At 32.0% G+C, this 24,391-nt stretch overlaps 3 protein-coding genes and 1 long non-coding RNA gene across 5 annotated transcripts; 3 read left to right on the top strand and 1 right to left on the bottom strand.

Moving 5' to 3' along the window:
* Positions 1-2,443: 2,443 nt before the first annotated feature.
* LOC148234296 (U6 snRNA-associated Sm-like protein LSm1) lies at positions 2,444-6,756 on the bottom strand. Its single transcript, XM_088187809.1, has 3 exons — positions 6,561-6,756; positions 6,292-6,476; positions 2,444-3,577 (listed from the first exon to the last, which is right to left on the bottom strand). The coding sequence occupies exons 1-3, from the start codon at positions 6,613-6,615 to the stop codon at positions 3,410-3,412; spliced, it is 408 nt and encodes a 135-aa protein (XP_088043935.1). The 5' UTR covers positions 6,616-6,756; the 3' UTR covers positions 2,444-3,409.
* A 3,091-nt stretch (positions 6,757-9,847) lies between these two features.
* Positions 9,848-15,857, top strand: LOC148234297 (protein lin-37 homolog). Of its 2 annotated transcripts, none has more exons than XM_088187699.1 (6): positions 9,848-10,021; positions 10,097-10,205; positions 14,256-14,504; positions 15,222-15,363; positions 15,425-15,573; positions 15,648-15,857. In XM_088187699.1, the coding sequence occupies exons 1-6, from the start codon at positions 9,907-9,909 to the stop codon at positions 15,652-15,654; spliced, it is 771 nt and encodes a 256-aa protein (XP_088043825.1). In that variant the 5' UTR covers positions 9,848-9,906; the 3' UTR covers positions 15,655-15,857. The 2 variants fall into 2 exon arrangements, with proteins under 2 accessions (XP_088043825.1, XP_088043826.1); XM_088187700.1 differs by lacking the exon at positions 9,848-10,021 and adding an exon at positions 13,020-13,159.
* LOC148234298 (uncharacterized) lies at positions 13,166-14,044 on the top strand. The gene is made up of 2 exons (XR_015809948.1): positions 13,166-13,510; positions 13,552-14,044. It is a non-coding gene; the product is annotated as an uncharacterized LOC148234298 (long non-coding RNA).
* A 2,944-nt stretch (positions 15,858-18,801) lies between the features above and the next one.
* Positions 18,802-20,726, top strand: frc (UDP-sugar transporter UST74c fringe connection). The gene has a single exon (XM_088187966.1). The coding sequence runs from the start codon at positions 18,854-18,856 to the stop codon at positions 19,847-19,849; it is 996 nt and encodes a 331-aa protein (XP_088044092.1). The 5' UTR covers positions 18,802-18,853; the 3' UTR covers positions 19,850-20,726.
* Positions 20,727-24,391: the final 3,665 nt, after the last annotated feature.

Raw genomic sequence — 24,391 nt, forward strand, 5'->3', positions numbered from 1 at the left:
AACAAATATTTTAAAAAAGAATAAAGCATATGCATAAAGGAAACGTGAAGTATATATTCTGATGTTTTGCAATATCTTCATGATCCAGATGATGTTTATAAGTCGGTAATTACTAAATTAATAATGTAATTTATGAATCACATAAAAATAAATAAAAATGTTAATCGAAATAAATCTCATGAATAAGCAAAATATTAACGAAATTATAGAAAACATAACACATTGTAAAAACACTTAGTAGGTAGTTCCTATTGTTAAGTTCTTTGATAGTAATCCACGAGACGCGTAGAATCTAACTTTTTTGGCCACTGATGTTTGCCGGGTCCTATAGTATCTACCAGCCAAAATTAAAGCTTATTGTGCTTCCATCTATGGAAAGAATGTTTGTTTGTTTGGATAGAGATCAAAGCATGGAAATCATAAAATGATACTGAAATTGTTTTTCAGCGTAATATGGCCATAAATTATGTAATAGGGCGGCATCCATAAATTATGTCACAGTTTCAATGGAATTGTGACAGTTTAAAACAAACAGGAGTCCAAGGACGTCATTTGGTGGAGGGGGCAGGGAGGCATTTGTCCCCCTTGAATTTGGCCAGAAAAACACATGTCATGTAATGAAATACTATGAATTTTAATGAAATCAAAATATTAAAAACCGACCACTGACAGTCCAACATTTGCGCCCCCCCCCCCCTCCTGCCCGGAAAAATCCGAAATGACGTCTCTGATTCTAAACCAAAAATTCTCAGGTTATCTCTCAAATAATATAAAAGAACAGTCTCGAATCTATCGCAAAATAATATTACAAAATTTCATTTCAGTGAAATTATATCGGAATACATTTTCATCAGTAGATATATATTTTAACCAGTGAAAATATAATTTATCTGGCAGGTGCTCATAAAATTATATGATTTCAACTTTTCCATTCGTAATAATATATACATTTACATACTTATCAATATTTATATTTTCACTTGTGAAATCCAAATACATTTTCACAAAATAGCAGTAGCGAAAATATAATTTAATTGATAGGTGCTAGTGAAATTATATGCTGCTCTAAAATGTATGAAACTCGATTTGACAGTTGCGAAACGTATATTTGCTGTTCAAAGATAAAACAAACCTAACTTGACCTAATGAAAGTTCTAAAACTAAATACAATTTTAGAACTTTCATTAAGTCAAGTCTAAAATACAAACTAAGCCAACTCAACTCTCAGGAGAAAATAAGCAGAAGAGGAAGTGTAGAGAGAGGTCGCATCTTGCTCTATAGTTTGTCTGCAATTCGATTTTACACTAAATAAAATTAGGTTTTAAAAATATGATATTACTACGGACTTCTGATATGAGAGTATTGGTCAAAGTGTATTCAAACCAAATTTTGATCAATAGAAGGGCGCAAAAACAATTATCACTTCTCAGAAGACAAAAATTCACGTCAAAAGCAATTCACGACAGCACGATTTTATTGCTTTTGACTATCAAGAAGGAATAATTCTTTTTTGAGCTCTCCTATTGGTCAAAATTCGGTTTAGATATGCTTCCTTTACTTGATTCTCACTTATTTGTAAGTCGTTATAAAAAGTATTAAAAGAGTGTTTCCACTATTATTTTTGACGTGAATTCTAAACAGGGACGTCATTTGGAGGGGGAGGGGGTAGTTGGGGACATTTGCCCCCTTTTTTGAAATTGGCCAAAAAAATGCATGTTGTTATATGACATCTAGGGGGGGGGAACTCACGAAAACCCGGTGACATCATTTATGGAAGCTGGTTAAATTAAATTTGACCCACAATAGCCGCTATAACCTACTGTCGATTAAGGTTTGTTCATATTAGATTTAAATTAAGCATGTTTCAATTTTGATTTTAAGCGACCCGTATACAAATTTGATTTGAAATTCTCGCAAAACTGACCATTATCATGCTGCAGGCAGTGTAAAAATGACACACTGGTTAAGTGTTAATAATACAAATACAAAATATTCGACATACTAGTTTGAATCTGTTTGGTACAAAGATTAGATTATGTAAGCTAGGATTCATTACATTAATACGCAAAATTATAATACAAAAAATAATACTGCAAAAGTGTATAACGAAAAATATGTCTATGTCATTACTCGTAAATATCAGATAACTCCCCAGTGTGATGTTCCGGATGTATTCTCTCGAACTAGTGTTCCCTTTTTGACAAAATTATATCAATGGAATGCATATGATAAACTATTTATCTAAAGTCTATTTACAGTGTTTAATTTATTTTAATAAATATTATAAAATGTGAGCGCAAGCACGTGATGATCACAAAGCGCAAAATAGCCGCCAGTAGGCCTAGATATAGTGCGAGCGACAGTGAGAAATAACAATCCGCATAATCATAATTTGTTATATTTTTAATTTGGCAGCAAGGTTAAAAATAAAAAATGTATCATATTAATTTTTACACATTTATTAATATCACATTTTATAAATTTAATTTTCCTTTTAAGCACACATTTTTCAGAGCTTAATCAGAAATTACGTTACTTGTATTTCCTACAATTATATATTGATACTAAATATATTGTAATTCAATTGAATAAACATGTTATATAATAGTATGTTAAATAGATATTGAAAGTTTTCAATAAGAAACATGGACATGTATTGATAAATTCAGACTTAAGACAAAATTTCAGATACACACACATACATATAATAAATGTGAAAGACACGTAAATGTATGTTTAAGATAAAATTCAAGTGTTACGTCATGTCCTCACTTTCTGCATATACAACGGCTGTAGAAAATCAAATGATCGCAACTAATGAACATGTCCAAATTTAAACAGCAATTCTGTTTAAGATGTAGCACCATATAAACGACAATTGTTTGATTCTACCCGAAATGGAGTGCAGAGCGAAAGCGTGTTTCAACGCAATTTGCAGTGAGCAAATTTAGCGATACATGGTATTGCGTATTAAATAGTTAAAATAAATCTAAACGGTTGTTGTCGGTGGCGTTGACGCATTAGCAATGAACGAATGCCAAAGAGATCATCTAAACATGCAGTGTTTTTCGCGTTCCTCTCAAATAGCACGCAACGCACAAAGTGAGGACGCAGCGTTAGTCGGACAAATAAAACTGAGCAGAATATTTAAGCTAATTTTAAAAGCCACAAAATCAATAATATTTTTACAGTAAATTTATATATGTATCTGAATACAATTAATTATTAGTGTTTTATGTAACTGTAAAATGGCTAGAAACTTTGTTTCAAAAGCAGTGGCTTTTAAATCCGCTCAATGTTTTATTTGTTCATCACAAAACAACTAGTAAATTAAATGTATATACATAAGTAACGATTAAGAAAAATGTTTTTATTTTTAAAACCCACTGAAGGAATGTTTTTAGTAATATCAGAAAATGTCATCGTAGCCCACTTCTGGCAAGTTGCCGCGCAGCTTCGCTGCCCTCGTAGACAATTTTTGTAGTTCGGTCCTTGCCAGCTGTTCTCTTCGTTGAGCATCTAAGATTTCAGCCACAGGCACTTCTCGCAAAGTCGAATTTTCTTCTCTCTCTTTATCCTGAAACATTACATATTTACATAAGTGTATTTTTCTCTTCATCGGAAAATCTAATATGTATTATAATTTTAAAACTACCAAAACAAAATCGAATCACATCACTAAGTGGCTGCAAATAGGTAGTGATTATTTTTAAAATAATTATCTTTAACATAATAATACATAAGGAATTATAAATAGTAAATCAGTGTAAATAATATGCTATAATCATAGCATCAGTTCATGGTATTGATTTTGTTGCATACTGCTAATTCATTGGTATACAACAAAATCAATACTATGAACTGCTCAATACTAGCAACTGTACAACAGAATTTATATTACCTACAACAAAATCAATACCAGCAATTAGTTAATACTACCAACAGTACAACAAAATCAGAACTACCAACATTATGGTGTTGTGTTAATTAAAAACGAACAGTGTTGCATAGGGATGGTATTTTTATGATCTTTATATCAATATTGCCAAGTGAAGCTGTGCAATTATCGTTATTATCAACTTCATTGAATAAAAAATTCGAGTTCTCTGATATGAAATATGTATTTATAAAATTATGACTAAGACTTTTGTGTGGTCTAAACATTTTTAAGAATTGCTGAATTCCATTTCATTATTATTAACCTTTGAAAAATGCACTGAAAAGTCTTCCTAAGAGAGTACAATTTAAAAGTCGAAAAAGTTAACCCTTGAACCAACGTTTCAAACAAATTCATCACAGCAATTATTGATTCATCTTTACAAGATGATTTGATTCTGAAAGAAAACCTACAATTTCTAATAAAACAATCTAATCATTTTCAGGTATTTTCAAAAAGTTAGGACTAAATTATCATGCAAGACTCACTATGTATTAACTTTTTGGGAAGTATAGCCGTACTTATAAGGCAACGTTCAATGGATACAGAGAGTATTGCCGTACATACTCGTTCACAAACAATTTTACTCGAATTTTTGTATTTTACGTTTGCAAATTTAATTAATTCATTACTTAACTCGACGGTAGGTACTGTTAGTAATACAATTTCGAAATTATCATAAAAAAATATTATTTATTTTAGTGTAATATTGCGAATATTACATATACACAGTTCTATTCATATTTTCTAGGAAATGTTTGTAGTTTCGATCAATTATTTATTTATATTTTAATACTATTTGTTTTTGGTGAAAAAAATACACAATCTAAACCTGAATGATACTATCAGAATCACAGATGTTCTTTGAAGGTTCTAGACGTAAATTGGTAGTAAATGTTGTATTCAATATTTTGAAAATAATTACGAAAATAAATTTAAAAAAAACACTGTTAAAGTACTGTAAATGTAAAAATATTATTATGAAATAATAATATTTTTACATAATATTATTAAACATATTAATTTTAATAGGTTTCCAATACGGACGATTTGTTATTATATTATTGGGATGACTCGAACACATCACAAAAACAAAAAATGTGTTTCACATTTCAATTTATGTTACATGTGTGACAAGTTGCTTTTTTAGATGCACTGGTTTTCAAAACTCTTTATTATTGATTTATATGTTATATTTTCTTGTTTTTATATTCCTGTACATAATCTACATAAAACAACTTGCAATAAAATAATCATAAGTTGATAAAAGCAGACGTAAATAAAAAATATAAATAAATAAATGTTGAGAACCATTAGATGTACTTAATCAATAAATTTAAATTAATCGAATATAAAAATTTACTCTAATGTAAATAAAATGATCATAAATCAATAAAAGTGAGACATAAATAATAAAAGCTTATAATAAAATGTTGAGAACCACTGAATTTGCTTAATAATATAGTACATACACATAAAACAATAAATAAATATAATGATAAATATGAGACATAAATTTAATAATCATAAGTTGGTAAAAGCGAGACATAAAGCTTATAATAAAATGTTGAGAGCCACTGAATTTGCTTCATCAATAAATATATTATAATACAATAAATAAAAATAATGATAAATTTAAAACGCAAATAATATAATCATAAGTTGATAAAAGTGAGATATAAATAAAAAAGCTTTAAATGAAATGTTGAGTCTTATATACATGTGAATAAAATATTCATGTTGATAAAAGTGAGACATAAATAAAATAATCATAAGTTGATAAAAGTAATACGTAAATAAAAAAATTACAATAAAATATTGAAAACAACCGAATTTACTTTATCAATAAATCAAAATTTAGAAATATAAATAAAGGGTTAAGCAGATTATGCTTCTACATTCTCAAACGGCTCCATTTAAGAACGTTGAAACGATAGGACCTCAAAGATATAATTGTATTATTAAGAAGATTTTTTATTATAGATTTATTATTCAAATAAGCACCACACAAGTAAAACTTTCGTTAGGAGCCATTGACGCAAATATGCGTTATTCAAAATCAGATCAAATGATATAGAAAATTTAAGATACATTTTGATCATGGCATTTCCGTTGCTTTCTTGTTATCTGGAGGCATGTTGAACATTTTTTCAAATAAACTTAAAAAACAACTAGATTTCAACATGCCTCCAAATAACTAAAAATAAAGCATTTACTTTAAAAAATGGAATGGAAATGAGTACTTTCGAGTGACGTGAATGAGAAAAGGTTATGGACCACTGATTTGTATTACGTCAGCGAGTCTTACGTTATCGAGTGACATATTTGATATATATTATTGATAATAAACGTACAATTACACCAAGCAGCACCACGTTTTCTCCTCTTATTATGAAAATGCCTCTAGGTATATCTCCATACTCTTCCCCCACGTGAATTCTTTCGATGGTTTTATGCAAAACTAAATTGGCGAACTGGTCCACGCTACGCAAATAACCGATGAGGGTCCGCCCATCTCGTAGTAACACCATCAATTTTTCTAAAAATATAATCGTTTTTAAGTATACGATCGATACGATCGTGAAACTGTCATTTACGTAGCAGTGAAAAAATAGACGCTCACTGTCCAGCTCGCTCAGAAGCTCTGCCGTTCCGTGTAACGGATTCGTCGACGCCATTTTAAGATTGACTTGTTAAAAAAGTGTGTTTGATCAAAGATACGTATAAACAAAACACAAGACTATTCGCCGACCGCGCAACCCTTCGAACACAATACGCGACAATGTTGCCACATGAATATATAAAATCATGTATATATTGATTTTATTTTTTTCATTTGCTAAAATACAAGCCGCTTAGAAATATTCTTTAAACGTCGACCAAAAGATCTGGTGTGTAAATTTATGTATTGTGATAATGCTGATTTTAGTAATTTTGGTAATATTTATGGTATATTACTATCTTATTTTGTGTTTCTGTAGTCATATGTAAACCTATGTTTAATTATACAAATATAATTACAGACGATAAAACTTGTATCAATAATAATAATACCACGTGTAGGATTGTTAATTTATTATGTTAAACTGTTAATTATGTTTTTTAGATTAAGACTTAATGGCCTTATAGCTTTAATTATATTTTCTCATCTTGTATCTCTAAGACTTTTGAGAATTAAATTTGAAATATGTTTCTTTAAAACATCTCATCAATATGTCGAAGCAGAAAAAAATTATGTAGCTCCTGAATAATTGCGAAAAAATGTAATATTTCTCCACTACTATGAAATGAAAGGAGTCACTGAACCTGTATTCATACATTGGTTTAATAGTAAGCTATAGAGATAAGGCCAACCTAATCATTGCTGTTTTCCATTTTTCAAAACTTTTCAAGGAATGACAACATTATATTGTATAATTTATTTAGAATTTACTTGACTGCCTTTTGTATAATTTAGCCATCAAACGAATTGATCCTTTCATTTTTATTTTTTTTATCCGTCAAATGTTCATGAAGGTCAAAATGAAATGTTTGCTAATCGTAATTCCTTTCAAACGATGAGTGTTTATCAGAAACCTCTATCCCTATTATTACTACTTGCTCTGAATGCAGCTGTGAATTAAGCGGATTTAAATAAAACATTTAAAAATAAGTATTCGTAAAAATAAAATTTTAACCTAAGAACATACTATGATGATTCTTGAGAAGTGAGAAATCATCATTGTGCATTTTGTTTTTAAGATCTATATCTCGAGTAAGAATACTACTGATTATGTACCTGGTCATCCGTCAAAAATTTAAAAGTAAAACTAGTTGGTATTTCATTAAATACTAAATCAATCGTACAATCATTGGTTCAATTGATTATTTCAATATTTTTTGTAGTACCTTTGACGACGGTTGGTGACAAGAGGCAATTAGTCACAGATTGAGCCGTTGCAAGAGTATTTTATTGAGAAGTATATGGTTTACATAGTTATTACAATATATGTATATGTACGGGACAGCATTGACCGTTGCGAGTCCGCCAAAATTCGCCTAGAGAAGGTCACGTCACGTCAGTGTTACCAAAGTGCCGCCAAGTTTTATCCATAATAAAACCTAAATAAATACATACATACATGGGCCCCAATATACACAAGAAAAAAATTCATTTTAATATTAGATAATAATAATAAAATAGAATTTGGCGACGTTCAGAAAATTTTTCTTTTCTGGATTGCCATACTTATGCGTCTTCAGTAATTTTGGAATTAAAACAATATACGCTGAACACATGCTGGAAATCGCTCTAGTAAAAATGAACTAAAAGTGAAACATTTGACACAGATAATGCTACTAACTATTTAGTCATCGTTAATTTGTTAAATTCTATAAATGACAAAGGCTTTGAAAATGTTACGCGTGAATATATTGTTAAAATTCTACAAATTATATTATTTTAAATTTATTAAAAAAAATAGCAGTGGATTAAAATTTGCTTCTTGCGGCATGGTAAGTACTCTATTACAGTGCACGTCACGGCTTCCAATTTTAACACACATACATTTTCGCGTGCTAGAGACACAAGAAGAAAGTCGTATAGATTGCACGAAAATACGATTGTGTATTGTTTTTGTTTTTACTTGCACTGCAATAACGGTTATTATCAGGAAACTACATCATATCGGCGATTTATGCATTTATGTTAAACGTATGATATATTATTTAAGAATTGTAATTAAAAACATTTCAAAAATTTACAAAATATTTTATATATATATATATAATAAATATAAATTTGCATAGATAGAAAATATATTTGCAGAAAATTTACATAGAAAATATTTTAAAATACAATTAATTATATTTTAAAAATATTTTTTTAAAATAAAATCACGCTAAAGTTGGAGGAAAAATATTAAATTTTTAAGAGCATATATTTATGAAAATTTAGAATAAAATATTAGACAAACAATTAGAGCGTTTTGGTCGTGGGCAGTAACTTTGATGTTTTCGGTTGCGTTAGTTGATAATTTAACATTTGAAGATTGACAGCTCATTTGCAATTTTCAAAAAGTTACTATGAAAAATTGTGAGAGTACCCAGTCCAAAGACAGTTTGATGTTAGCTGATACATTAAAAATTCGAACTCCAATGGTGCATCGTCATTCATTTTGTGAATGCATTGTTTACGTATACCGATGTATGCGAGAGAGAAAGCGCGTAAGGGTATTTGTTGTCTCGCTTGTTCTTGTTAAAGCGGCGATGTTCATTTTAATATTTTTCGTCTGGACCACATCCGGCTATAAAAATAAATATTTCGCAACCATTTCGCACAAAATAAAAAAAATACATAATATTACAGTAACTGGTTGTCAACTTCTACAATATGAATGTATTAGTTCAGTGCCTGTGTTTTTTGAATAAAAAGTAGAAGCTATGGCGTACATTGCTCTATTGAGTATTGCGGATCGTAAACAATAAATGGTCGACTATACTCTGAATAGTTGTGAAAGAATCTTTTTCATTTTGTCATCAGAAAACCCAAGATTGTTAAATTTGTTGATTCACTTTGTCAAAAACACTTGTTATTATTACAAGTATTTGCGTATTGAGTAGGAGAAATGTTGTCTCTAATTTGAATTCTAAATCCGTATTGTTGATAAATGATAGATTGGGGAGGGGTGAAAACAATTTTAATCTGTTAACGCAAATAGAGTATATTTTATAGCATTTCATACGCTTTGGTTCTGACGGAAAAAAATCTAGTAATTTATTTATACAATAATCATAATGTTCCCTTTAAGATAATTTCTAAGAATATAAAAAAATAATGTGCACTTGTTGCAATATTTTAATGTTTATTGAAATAATTACTTCATCATAAACGTAAATTTCATTTTCCCCTACGAAATTAAATTTCCCCACGGGGACTTTTTATTCGCGCATTGACGATTTTGGCCGTTGACGTTTAGCGCATATTTACGATGCCGCGTCGAAGAAAGATTACGCGTCCGGTGAGCGGTTCTTCATCACCAGTAACGTCACCGGTAGATTCTCCTCCACCCGCGAAGCTGATGGCGACAGGCAAAGAACGAGATGGTTTTCTTTTCGTTTTATAATTCATTAAATATTAACATGTATGTAGCTATCAACAACTCAGTATATTACTTTCAGATGATCTCAGTGCAGCCCGTGGACGCTTTAAGGGCGCTCTTAAGTACGCGGTTGAATATAATGTTGAAGATAGCGATTCTTCTTTTGATCATTCGCCTTCAAAGTCCAGGTAAATTTATTTATTAATTTAAATGCATATAAAATGCATAATAAAAATGTACTACTTCATATATTTATTGACCGCGTGTTAAGACATTTTATAAATTTGACATATAATCATGACTGAAGAGATCCATAGGGGTGTTGCTGCTGCGTGCAGTTGTAGGTCAGGTGTCCTTGGTCATTGCAGGTAAAACGCTGAATATCAGGCGTCCTTTTTGGTCAGATGGTAGGTAATGATTTACTCGTCAGTCGATCGGGTGTAGTGATAAGTGAAAGGATGATGTTCTGAACGTCTTTATGTGACTTTAAAACACTGAAGCGGTCGTTTTACGCTTCTATTCGTAGTTTTCGGAGTGCCAGTTGACGATTTGTGGTAGGACGTTTGTACAGCAAACTGTACAAAGTGGCCCTTATGAAATCTTCCATTAGATTCTTGACGCGTTTTGACTTGGATCCTTTGACAGTCGTCAATATTATTCCTCAAGCGCGAGTCCTGGAGATGGTTGCTCAGACAGGAGGCGAGGTGTAGATCCGAGTTCAAAGTAGTAGTCAAGTCGAGCGAAAATGTGATCCGAGCGGCGAGTTGTAGTCCAGTTGAGCGTTGTAGAGTCGGATGTCCAGAGTCGAATGATTAAAATGAACTTTTGGCACCGCCTTATATTTCCGGTCGGGTGCGCCAAAGTATCCCCACTCCGCGCGTTGCTTGCGGTGGGGGATGCGGCGTCATTGTACAACGCCGCTTAGTTTGCATGCAAGGCTCAGCGGGATTTCACTTTCGCGTATGCTGCGTCCCAGACGGTCGTTTCGGGATCGCCATAACACATTGAATTTCAGGACAGAATGTCGGTCTTAGGGTAACTCAACCTCCATCTGTAGTTGCACAAAGCGCAGGAGTTTCCGCGCCTGGCCAAATTTCACATCAAAGTATTGTGTGCGAATCAATGCCCTGTTTTACTTCCCATTTGGGTTGTCGAAAGACAACTGTGGTTGGTTAAATTCGGCTTTGTTTCTTTAACTTTGTTTTTTTTTTGTTATAAATGAAAAACAAACATACCTTTTATGTGTATTCATGTAAAAAAATATTTCTAGGTACACAAATTATTTATTGTAGGAACAATACATTTTATAACTTGCCAAAAAGCCTTTACGGATAGATGTCCCACTTTCTGCATACAAAACTTGAATTGCCTATATGAAGAGAATGGGACATCTAGCCACTATAAAAGCTGATTACGGTGCCAGTGATAAAGGGTAACTTTAAAGATATGAAAAAACGAAAAGTGAGTCTCGAGAGATGCAAAAAGAGTAATATGAAGTTGAATAGATGAATAACCCAAATTGAAATATAAAATATAAAAAAATAATATTTAAGGATATTTTGGTAAACAAACTATTTGAATTTATTGTAAGAATATTTTCACCTTTTTTTTTAAACAAAATTTGAAAACTTAAAATTATAATCAATAATAATTTGATATAAAGTGTATCGGGAGACATAAAGAACATAAATTTCGGGATCGGGATTTCAGGATTACAAGTTTGCAGTCCCGGGATCTGAATTTCTTTAAAATTCAAATTAACTATATTGTTACAAGGTATTTAAATTCTATAGTAGTCGTCATGTCGTTCGTCAGGCTGGCTACTGCTTAGGCTCTGTCACACGTCCGTCTGGAATGGCGGGCGTCGTTGGATCTTCCACCCGCTAACCCATGATCACAATGCACGTCCGCCAAGTGTTGCCACTCTCTGCATTGCGGATTAGGAGGCTTAACAATCTGCCACCCTGAAACAATTAATGACCTCATTAACCCTTAGTACTCGTAATCGTTTTTGTACTAAGTATGTCACCAGCTTGGGAAAAATTAAAAATCTAGGCAAAACCCAGATTTCCTGGAAAATCATTGTAGCAATAGTCTTTTCGTCCTTCCTTGTTCTTTTTCACAAAATAATGGCACGTGTATCTTTGATGGAAAAGAACAGACAGTAATCAGGCAGAGGAAAACCAAGTAATTGGTCTATTGTTGCTAGTTTGAAATCGTAAAATAATATGCGTCTATTTCTTTGTGACTGAAACATGTTTATGAGTATCATTTGAAATATGTGTATTCCCAATTTCTTGTACCAGCGAAGAGTTTTACTTTGATAGATATGATAATCGATTCCGCTCTTGTATTTGTTGTATCCAAGCACCATTTTCAGCTTCATTATTGGACTTTCAGCGTTTCGATCAACTGTCTTATCAAATTTTGACGAAATAGTCAAAAACTTTATTCGATCTTTTCATTTCGTTACGCACACTCCGTCATTGGCTACTTATTGATTCTCCTGTTTTCAATTTTTATTTTAATGACTTGGGTTTCCTATCCTATATTTTATTAGTCTTCTAGTAACATGTGTTTTTTTCTAATAGTGTTTCTGTAAGGCGGATACTATAGAAAAACGCACGCTCCAATTGTCACCAAAAACAATATTTATCGAAATCTTGTGCCAACATTATATATGAAAGTTTCCAGTTGCGCTGATTGTACAAGTTACTTGTAAATCGACCGCACACAGCGAGGTATACGTGTCCCATGAAATATTCTATGAACGCGCAAGGTATATTGAGCATGTCGCACCAAATATTCTATCAACTATGTCTCAGCGCTGTTGTTTTATTGCGATAAGCCACTTAATCGCCGCACATTTGTATGGACACATGCTTCCACACACCACGTATTTTCAATTAAAGAAAAGTATTTTTTTTAATAATAATTCAATTATGTAACTATTTTTTACTTACATAATCAAAGAAACCGAAATTAATTTCGCTTTATTTAAGCCGTAGAAACTAAGCGCCCACAGGCGGGTGCACGGCGATTTCGAACATCCAGCTCAAGCCCAACTGGCGCACGGCGATAAACTGGTTAAACAAGAATAATAATATATAATAGAAACAATGAAGAATATGTACACAGATACGTAAGTTCTTATAATATATTCATAAAATATAGGTGCGAGGAGTGGTCTCAAAACGATGATAGGATGGCATAATATACCTCACTAAATAAAAAAACCAAGTATGACCAATAACAATAACGTGCATTTTAACACTTTCGTGGCCGGTGATGCATATGTGGCATCATCATGGGTTGGACCATTGGCGGCCGCATGATGCGAATATGCATCATGTTTGCGCCGACCGTTCTTGGCCGGGGATCAGCATATACATAATGTTTTCGTTAAGTTAATGAATTAAATGCCACAAAAAAATTAAATATAAAAGTTTTTTGTTAAATGTTGCAAAATCTTGGATTTGCAGTGAATATCAATGTTAAATGTTGCAAAATCTTGGATTTGCTGTGAATATCAAGCGTCTCAAATTCCCCAACTAGACCTTCTCGCACTACAACCGGATGCACTCCATAAATCTCAAAATTTATTTTTAAAAAGACATTTTTCATAAAATAAAATTCTGAACATTCAAGGTTGAAAACATCTGTTCAATATATAATTCATGTTTATTGGTTCATTTTACGCACAATGCATCAAAATCTTTATTATAGAACGATTGCTTCAAAAGTAATAGCGATTTTTCAAAAAAATAAAATAAATACGATATTGTAAAAATCGCCGGCAATTAGCGTAAGTTTGTAGCGATTTTATCCGGCCTGCATAGTGTTAATGTCACTAGAATCGAAAAACAAAACTCCCTATTCCGCATGCATTTCAAAATGAATTTTCGTTAAAATATGCCTGTATCTGTTCTTAATTCTGATAATTACCAATGGTGAATTTTCGAATCGCTCGGTACAAGGCGAACATGGAGCACCCCTGCTCTCGTGGCGGCAGAGGCATCCAAGAAGTCTACAATAAAAACCATTAAGATTATGTACGCTGAGTTAATGTTAATGAGTCTGAAAAGATATTTAAATACCTGTTTCATATTATGTGTAATAATTATTTTAATGCAATATAATTGTACATGATTATATTTTGAGGTAATGACTAAAAAGTTCTTTGCCTTAAACTATATAAACAATGGCTAATTTATATTGAGATCATATTTATTTTTTAGAAACTGGAATGATAATAAACTATCTTCTCAAGTCAAAAGAAACATAAATGATAATACGAGCGACGATGACGATTCATTTTCTGATAAAGGAAAGAGAAATAAAAAGATTTTTTCCAAGTTGCACAAAAATAACTCGTACGTAATGAAGCTGTTTGATAGAAGCGTCGATCTTGCTCAATTTACAGAAGATACCCCTCTGTATACGATATGCAGAGCTTGGATGGCTAATAAACCACGAGATAATTTCAGGTATGTCTTTATGTTATTTAGTATTATAGTAAAATTCACAAAAATAATATAATATAATTTAAAAGAATATTTTCCGAACTTAATTTTTTTTCTCTTCTCCCTAGAGAAAAGTTTTTGTTCTTTTTGCTGAATAAATAATATTGCAACTTCTTTCAGAGGTGTTAATGGTGTATTTGTTTAAATGTTCAAATCACTACTTTTCCATTACGTCATTATATCTAATTAATTACATATGATTTGCTATAAAACACATAAAGCAATATCTTAGATAAGATTTTTATTATTATTAGTGGACAATTATTGTTTTGCATAATTTTAATTTATCTCTTTGAATTATTCTCAGATTTCGGTATTGGTATCCATTTAATATAACTGGAAACTTTAGACTAAATGTAATTTTTTTCTTCTACTATCTACCTAATGAGTTTGACTTTTCATTGACCGACTTAAATCATACAATCTGATCATTTATTTAAATCCCCGTCAGAGATTATTAAAGGTTTCACAAGCTTCTGTAAATAATCTAGTGTGTTAAATAATTATGTGAAATCAAATTCGAAATAATGAAAGAAAATTCTCTTAGGCTGGTCTCACATGTGCCGGATGGATTTGCCCGGTGAATCCATCCGGCACATGTGAAACCAGCCTTAGTATCTTTGGAAGAATATTCAAGACTCACTACTTTTATTATATTAAATTTTTGGAAACACATTTCAGACTTAATTCGGAAAACAGAAATGATGCCGTTACCGAAGAAGGAATAAAATTACCTCCGCCTGAAGGTCATCCAGTATCTCGTGTACCACCATTGTTACCAGAACAGTGTGTCCGTTCCAAATTCAACGTAAATTTAAACTATGTAAGCATTTTATAAATAATATGCAAAACAAGGATATTTTATATCTTTTTTTTATTTTAAGGACGATGAACCGGAAATTTCAAAGGAAACCTTGTTGAAGTCGCATCTCTCTCGTTGGCATGCCATTCGGAAGAAATGGTTGCAGCAATCTATCATATATGAGTCGAGATACGCTGCTACTCAAGATATGCTGAATGAGATGGATACAAAGTATGCATTGCTTTATTTACCATTTATAAATTTATTTAATTGTATTATTATTAATAAAAAAAATATCGTTTCAGTTCTTAATTGGAATGAGTTTGCGAGAGTACGAGTTATAGTTTGATAATGAATAATCACAATATCGTAGAAATGCTTACTTTTTTATTTTAGATGTATACATGTGTAGATTTTTGAATGAATCGATAATTTTTAATGCAATTATGTTTTACATTTTTTAATTGTAATTTATTTTACAAATCATGAATACACAACAGAAATCATTATTGTAATTGTATTTTATATTTCTTAATTAATGTTTTTTTGCCAGTCCTCATCCTTCGTAAAAGCTTAACCAAAACCATACTAAAAAGTCGTAAAAATTTAAAATTCATATGTCTTGAATTTTAGATTTTTGAGTTATAGGGATTAAATAGAATATCACACTACATGTAAAGATGAGCAAAGAATATTTATCAACACTTGTTCAATCGACGTATTCCTGTTAAACAACATCCATCTTATCACATATATTGTAGTATTTTAAATTATTTGTTGTACTATTATTTATACGCAGGAGCGCACAAAGCAGTGGACATCATCCGTGTCTGAGAGCACGTGCGCGTGTATGAGATCGTCGCGAAGTCGCACGAGTGTGGTAACGCTACTCGAACTTTAGCTAACATTGCTTCTGGTGACTTCGCGAGTAGTGTAGTGCTAGCTTTAAACAAATAAATATGATGTTTCACTACGGTAAATATGGAATACCTGGCTTAATGGTGTTTTTTATGATACAAATCTTCGCCTGCGCTGATGACAGATATAGTGGCGAGATCAAAACATTCACTAATAGAAGCCTTTAACGCCACTGAATCATAAGCCAGGAAAAAGGGATTGAAGAGCAATGAAACTAAAACAAAATACATGTCAGTTATAAGGAGCCAGTATCCTGAATATGTCGAAATGAAGGAGTACAGTTTTGAATGTGTCAGTGACTTCATATACCTCGGAACCCTGTTAACAGCTACAAATGATGTCAGCAAAGGGATCAAGAGACGAGTAGTGTCTGCAAATAAATGTTATTTCAGCCTAATAAAACAAATCAAATCGCAGACACTATCTCGTCGTAAAAAAATATTGCTCTACAAAACGCTGATCAGACCAGTTCTGACATACGGTCCAGAGAGCTAGACACTTACCACAGCTGACGAAAGGCTGCTTGACATATTCGAAAGGAAAGTGCTCCGCAGGATATATGGCGCTTTATACGAGAGCAACAAGTGGCGTATACAAAACAATCGGGAGCTCTACAACCTCTTCCAAGAATAAATTGTCTCCACCTTCATCAGAGTTGGAAGAAAAATATGATTGTAACCGGTGAATGTTCAGTTTATATGAAGTTTTAAAATGGGATAGCGAACCTAAGAGGCAAATCTAACCTAACCGGCGAACGGTTGATGATGCTCGATTTATATAAAGTTATAAAATATGGAACATTGTACCTAGCCAATCTATGACCGGTATACATGAAGTGTAGTTGTTTAATAGCGAACTTAATCTATGTAGGATTGCCGTCGGTGTTCTCTCCATACTGCTAATCTTTCAACAGCCCGACTTTGCGGCTTCCACCCTCTTGAATTCGCATTAAATATAAATAATATATGCATGTTTTTATTACTTTACAGTGAATCGCTTAGATCAGCAGGGCAAATACTATAAGATTATATTCTTTAACAATATTGTTTGATAATTTTAAGTGAATATTGTGCCTTTATTTGGTATCGCCGCGCCATATTTATTATTAAATTCAGTTGCATTCTATCGCTCGGATGGCTCGTATCTCGATGGAGAACGTTTTTCTATTATTTGTATAAAATTATTAGATTTATTTTATCCTTTCATAATGATAACGGACAACTACCGCTAATGGTTGGATTCAATAACTACATATGATTTTATTAAAATTAAATTCGCATAACAACGAATAAATTATTATTATAGATATTAATAATAATAAGTATTGATCTCTTTTCCTATTACGCGGAATGAAAAATTTTGTTGGATATTGTAACAAATTATAAAATTTTATTACCTACTTGTGATATATTTATAAACGTTATATTATTGGTTTTATAAACATTATTTTATACATATGCAGGTAGATCTAATTAGTTTTCTGTAAATCAGACAGCTGTCAATAATCACATGTGTTTAAAGTGTCAAATGTTAGTTTTCAACAATACATTTACGAAATGGATCACTTAACCACTTCTCGACGTGTTAAAATTGTTTAATTGTTCTACAGAAATAACAATTCTGTACGAACTGTGTATCAAAATTTACAGGAAGATTATGATAAATTTCATCGTCATACTGAGCGAAAAATTCGCAACGTAGTGAAAAAATGAAAGAGACTGGAACGCCCGTTACTGCCGTATTACTGCTGTAAGCGAACTGTAGCTAAAGACACGGAATTGTCGATTCGTCAGCGTTCGCAACTTTTGAGCTTTTTTTATGGATCCCTATGGCGCATTTTCCATTTAGATTTGCGCCTATAACTGTATAGACAGCGAATAATTTACGCATATTGGGTATTAAAGCAGCAAGAAGTTGATGCTGATTTAAAAAAAAACAATTATTTTCTAACTGACTGTTTGGTGCGCATTGTGGTCAGGCATCGTCATTGGGCCTTACATTTTTGTAAGCGATGAAGGTCAGACCGATTATTTTTAGCACGAAATCGAAGATATTGATGTGGAAGACATGCGGTTCCATCAAAACGGGGGCTACTTGAAACACTGTTCTAGTTTATCGTATTCAGTTGTTTTTAAATGCAACTAAGAACGTAAAATAAATTACTTTTAATAAACTACTTAAGATGTGTTATACTTTGAATAAGCACCAGAGAGAATTAAATACTGTTCGTTGAAGAAATCATAGAATATATTTCTATACTTTCCAAACCTTAAAGTAAAACGCGTTTTTGTTGTAAGAACTGACATATATGCCGGACAATACATGTAATTGAACTTTCCTAATTAAATAGATAAATAAATGAAAAATAATCAGATATTATTAAAACAAAAAAGTACAATATTCTATTTGAAGTTATATGTCAGTTTTTTGTGCCTCTTTTTTTCTAAATGGTCTTGTGAAAGAGCGAATACAATTCCTGTAACTGGAATAAAGTATTAAAAAATAATTTTAATGGCCGCTTTCGTCGGTGTTGGGGCCGCCGTCGAGTGTCGAGATGACGTTCGAGAGCGACCGGCCTCAGTGACAGCTCATCATGGCTTCGTCCGCGGAGCCGGAGGACGGCTCGGTGGATCACTCCCTCTACGCGAAGAAGGTCGTCAGCGCTCTGTCGTACGGCTTCGCGTCCTTGGCGATTACCTTCATCAACAAGCTAGTGCTCACCTCGAACCGCTTCCCGTCATACCAAGTTTTGGGGCTGGGCCAGATGCTGACCACCGTCATCGTCCTCGGCGTCTCGCGCCAGATGGGTCTCGTAAACTTCCCTCCTCTGCAGAGCGACACCTTCAAACGCATCTGGCCCTTGCCCGTTATCTATCTGGGTAATATGGTGACCGGATTGGGCGGCACGAAGGAGCTCAGCCTCCCCATGTTCACGGCTCTTAGGCGCTTCAGCATCTTGCTCACGATGCTGGCCGAGCGCTTAGTCTTGGGTGTGCGTGCGGCCCTCTCCGTAAAAATAAGTGTATTCGCGATGGTCGGAGGCGCTCTGATTGCAGCTTGCGACGACGTTGCGTTCGCTCTCTCTGGCTACGTTCTAGTTCTGACGAACGACGTCTTCACCGCCTCGAACGGTGTGTTCCTTAAGAAGAAACTCGACTCCAAAGACCTTGGCAAGTACGGCCTCATGTATTACAACTGCCTATTTATGTTCGTCCCCGCCGCCCTGCTTGCCTGGAAGACCGGCGACATCGACCGGGCGCTCGCCTACGAACATTGGGACGACACTCTGTTCGTAGCGCAGTTTGTCACGTCGTGCATAATGGGATTCGTGCTTTCATACTGCGTGACTTTATGCACTCTGTTCAACGGGGCATTGACCACCACCATAATCGGATGTCTGAAGAACATCTCCGTGACATATTTAGGGATGGTGATCGGTGGTGATTACGTCTTCTCATGGATCAACTTCGTCGGTCTCAATATTAGTGTTTTAGGAAGTATATTTTACACTTACGTCACGTTTAGGAAGAAGCAAACGACGTATGTTCCGCTCAAAGAAACCGACGATAGCAAAATTGACATTGTCTAACTGCCTTTCCGGTTCTCAAATACGGTGCCATATTTTTCTCTTAAACTAATTTAATTGGACGCAATTTAACTGAAAACGATCGAAACTACAAGCATTAATTTATCTACATTTATCATTATCGAGTATTTGCTAAACTTGTATCTTCTTAAAACAATGAAAACTAGTAATAAAAAAAAATGTACATATATTTCGTTAACCTTAAAATTTCCTATTTATTTACTTTAGCTAACATTAAACATTATTAGAACACATCCAATTTGTGATCTTTTAAGATTTCTGTTATTGATAAGCTTAATTGATCTGCTAAAAAATATTTAGTAATTTGTTCTATACAATCTTCGTCTTCGACGATATAAAAAAAATTTTAACTGTTTCCAAAGAGTTCACCCTTTTAAGACGAAATATCGCGTGGAAGACAATAATCTCCCATTTCATTTTTTCCATTTTTCCATCTATTTCTTGATTTTTACATATACTATGTATTATAATTACCAAGGTATAATAATGGAGAAAATGAAAACTAGTTTGTTTACTCTTTAACAGCTTAATGATTGTCTTTTTTCGCAAACAACTTTCCAAAAACTCTGACTTTTTCCGAATTATAATAGTTATAGGAAGTGAAAAGTAACTTATTAACTCTTCCACTGCGACATTTCGATTTTTTTTTAATATGTGGGGGGCACCTATTCATGTCATATTTTTAAAAATAATATGGTTCTAAAAATTCAAGTTATTTACATCCTTAAATTATACAAATTACCATATTATTAGGCTCAAAGGTTTATGGCACTTTTAGGTGCCCAATAAGTAATGGCGATTTTCTTGATGACCTCTATAGAAGCCATCCACGGTGAAAGGGTTAATTATTAAACCAAAATATATGAAAAAATATACAAAATACAATTTAAACATATCAAATTAATAATGAAATTTAAATGCAATGTGTATTTATACATATGTCCGAATTTTGTATAAATATACACTCACCTGACTTTTTTTATATATAAAAAAAAGGTCAAGTCAAACTTTTTTTTTTAAGATTCAGCTCAAAGTAACGTCTAAACACCATATCTCACATGTGTTCGAATAAACTGGTCCGCTGAATTAGGTAGAAACTCAACATAATAAAAAAAACACGCTGGAAAATGTATATCATACATTTCAATTTTCGGTTAGGGAGTTTATTCGGGTATGGGAAGTTTCGTCCATATCGTAAATCAATCAATAGGAAAACGTACGAGTTAACTCGTCCATGGGGAAATTGGATCACATATTCTTGTCGAGTATTCTCGTTCATGGGGATTAAGCGGTTCAACAACATTTATTTAAAAATGCATTATATTTGATTTATCACATAACCTAAAATAATATTTAACCCTTGAATTGCCTAAATCCGATGTATAGGCTTTTGCTACTTTGGCGAGAATCACCGGATTTGCCGCCATCGCTTAATAAAGAATCAGATACATTTCTAATGAACTGTTGGATATTTGCTTTAGCGGCAAATGACATTTTTTTTGAATAAACATTTGTTTTGTATGATCTAAAAAATCTCACAAGTCTCGTCAAACAAAGGATTAATGTAAATTAATTCATAATTTTTCCACACAGATTCATGAAATGGAACAATATTTTTTTCCTTCTCAAATAATTTTCTATATAACTAACACATATCTACAGAGCCAAATGATAAAAAACATTAATAGCAATTACATGCTAACTATGTAGGTAACGCAATCTCGTCTCCCATACGGTTCTTTATCTAATGCGTGTGTGTTAATTTGAAATATATTATAGTGCACAGATTCACAACCTTTTTTTGATAACGCCGACCTTGTGTCATTCTAAACATTTAGTCTTAATTCTTTCTTTTGTTTTTTAACAATTTGATTTCATCGACAACCAGCGAATAACATTGTATAAAATAAGAATACAGGTGTTAAGAGCTCTATATTTGATGTTATTCACAATTTTATCAGCGAATCAAGTATCTCTTGCAGAGGAACTGGAAGAGTATAACTGACAAGAGCATCGGTGAATCATTCTGTGGATTTACCTTGCTTTGGGAGCTTGTTAGCAAAGCTGAAGCACATTTCAAGTACACTACGAAATAGATACTCTTGATATGAATGTATTATATTTCACGAAGACAAACTTACTTTTGTTGATTCAACAATGGTGAAACATCATTCAAATTTACTTCACTGGAATCTCTAATAATTAATTTCACCATCTTATACATGGTTTGATGTGTCTTTCTATAAAAGTGTTTTTTTTACTTGGCAATTTTCAATATACTAATTACACTAATTTGTGTTCTCTTTCTTAAAACTTCCTGTTCGATTAAGTCTCTGACATATAATTTGTTTCATGCAGATGAATGAGCTACAAATCCTTTTTAATATGTTCTAAATCAGGGGTGGCCAACCCAAATGATCTTGCGGGCCACTTTGGAAATGCATCATATCTCCGCAGGCCACATATAAAAGTATATATCCCCATATTAGATTTAGATACACTAGACATTTTTTTTGGAGTGAAAAATTGAAACAATGGGTTATTATTATTGTGTTTAATATTTTTATAACATGGAAACATAGATAATATAATAATAATGATACTAAACGTACATTGTAAAGAAATATATATCTGTCATATTCGCAAGAATATTATTTTAAAATCACAGTTAATTTTTGAATATATGGATGCATGTCTTCAGCAGATAGTTTCCAAAAGCCAGAATTTCTGAAACTACCGAAAATTTTCTCCTAGTATAATATGTAAGACCAAAAAAGTTATCCATCGAAGTAGAATTATTTTCAGGCATACAGTAAATTATAAAATTTTCTGTGATGAATATGTTGATGTCGACGAATTCCGATACACCATATTTTCATGTTTTTCAGTGCATCAGGAGATAAAGATTATCTGAAAAATTTGTAATGGGTCATATAAGATATCTTTCAGTATTATGATTAAGTGGTGGTGGGCCGTATTCAAAAAAATGTAAGTGGTGGTGGGTAATGAGGTTATGCCTCACTGTTTGATATAGTCCTATAAAATTGTGGATTGGTCCTTTACTGTTAAATTTTGTCCAATTTATTTTTTAATATCGAAAGAATTTGTTCTGGCTTTGATGTCATTTACCGAGTGTAACTGTAATTGCCGTTCCCATTTTTAAGTGTTTCAATATTTTATTTCTATTTATTGCTTATAAATATTAAAATGCATACAATTGTTTTCATTGTAAATAAATGTACATAAATGTTATAATCGCCAAAGATATCACATACGACAAATGTATGTGTACCTATGTATGTAACAGTGTAATCATACGCGCAATAGTTAATAAATTATCACTATGTAATTAGTGTATATATGTAAATAAACACGTATTGTGTTTAAATGAGGTCCATTCCATGCCATATGTCGATTGCATTGTCATGCCATATTTTATCATTGCTATTATAGAAATATTTAATTTTTCACTATTTTTATATGTATGTGAATATTTTGTCAAAAAATGTATTTAAGTTTAATAATAAGGACTTCTCGATATTCATGAAAAATACAATATATTATCATAAGTGAGAAAAATGTGCAATATTTTTTGATATTGTATAAATACTTTATATAACGTAATTATAAACCATGACTTGTGTCTGTTCTAGAATTATTATGCAACCGTTGATTGAAAACGAATAAATTGGGTAATAGATGTTATAAAACAAACAGGGTTGTTATTTTGAAAAAAAATATAGTATTTGTAGTTTAAGACTACTTTAGTTACTCAATTCCTGTTTTAGTATTTGCACAATCGCTTTGATTTCGTATTAATTTAAAAAGAAAAAGTATTACTATATTGTATAAAAATTTACACAAATTTTATTTATATGCATATATATGATAGAGATATAAATGTTCCTTGTTTTTATATTCAATGTTAAAATGTAATGAAAATAAAAAAAAATATATATTTAAGTTAATAAATTAAAGTATGTACAATACTATATGTTATAACGAATATAGCAGCTTTATATTTATTGTGTTCGCTGCGTATATATACTATTTTAAGTGATACATTTGAAGTCCGGGGAAAGAATGATCAATGACACATGTCACATTTATTAACACATTACCAATGGAAAACCAAAAAACTGTCTTTGGTTGGACTAAGCCAATTTCTTGGTTTTATTGTATTGCATTTAATATCATTTATTTTATTTTAATATTTTTATTATTATTAAGTATTTAAAAAAAGTTTAAATAAAATTACTATTTAATATGATTGATAATACCATTCGAGAGTTTTTTTTTAAATATAATATAAATGATATTGATTGTTATTCCTCTAGATTCATTTTTTGATGAGCAATGCATAAAAATGTATTTTGGTTGTGGACCCTAAATTTGTTTCTAAACTTAAACAGTTAAAACAGTAATGTGCTGCTATGTTCTCAAGCCGGTTAGTTCATTAAGTTGTTTCTTAATATTAAAAATATAAATAATTATCAGTGACATGTTTATAATTGTTATATTTTT

The sequence above is a fragment of the Plectrocnemia conspersa genome, unplaced genomic scaffold (genome assembly GCF_051122295.1).
Source record: "Plectrocnemia conspersa isolate PC_06_02 unplaced genomic scaffold, ASM5112229v1 ptg000006l, whole genome shotgun sequence".
In the NCBI taxonomy this organism is placed as follows: Eukaryota; Metazoa; Arthropoda; class Insecta; order Trichoptera; family Polycentropodidae; genus Plectrocnemia; species Plectrocnemia conspersa.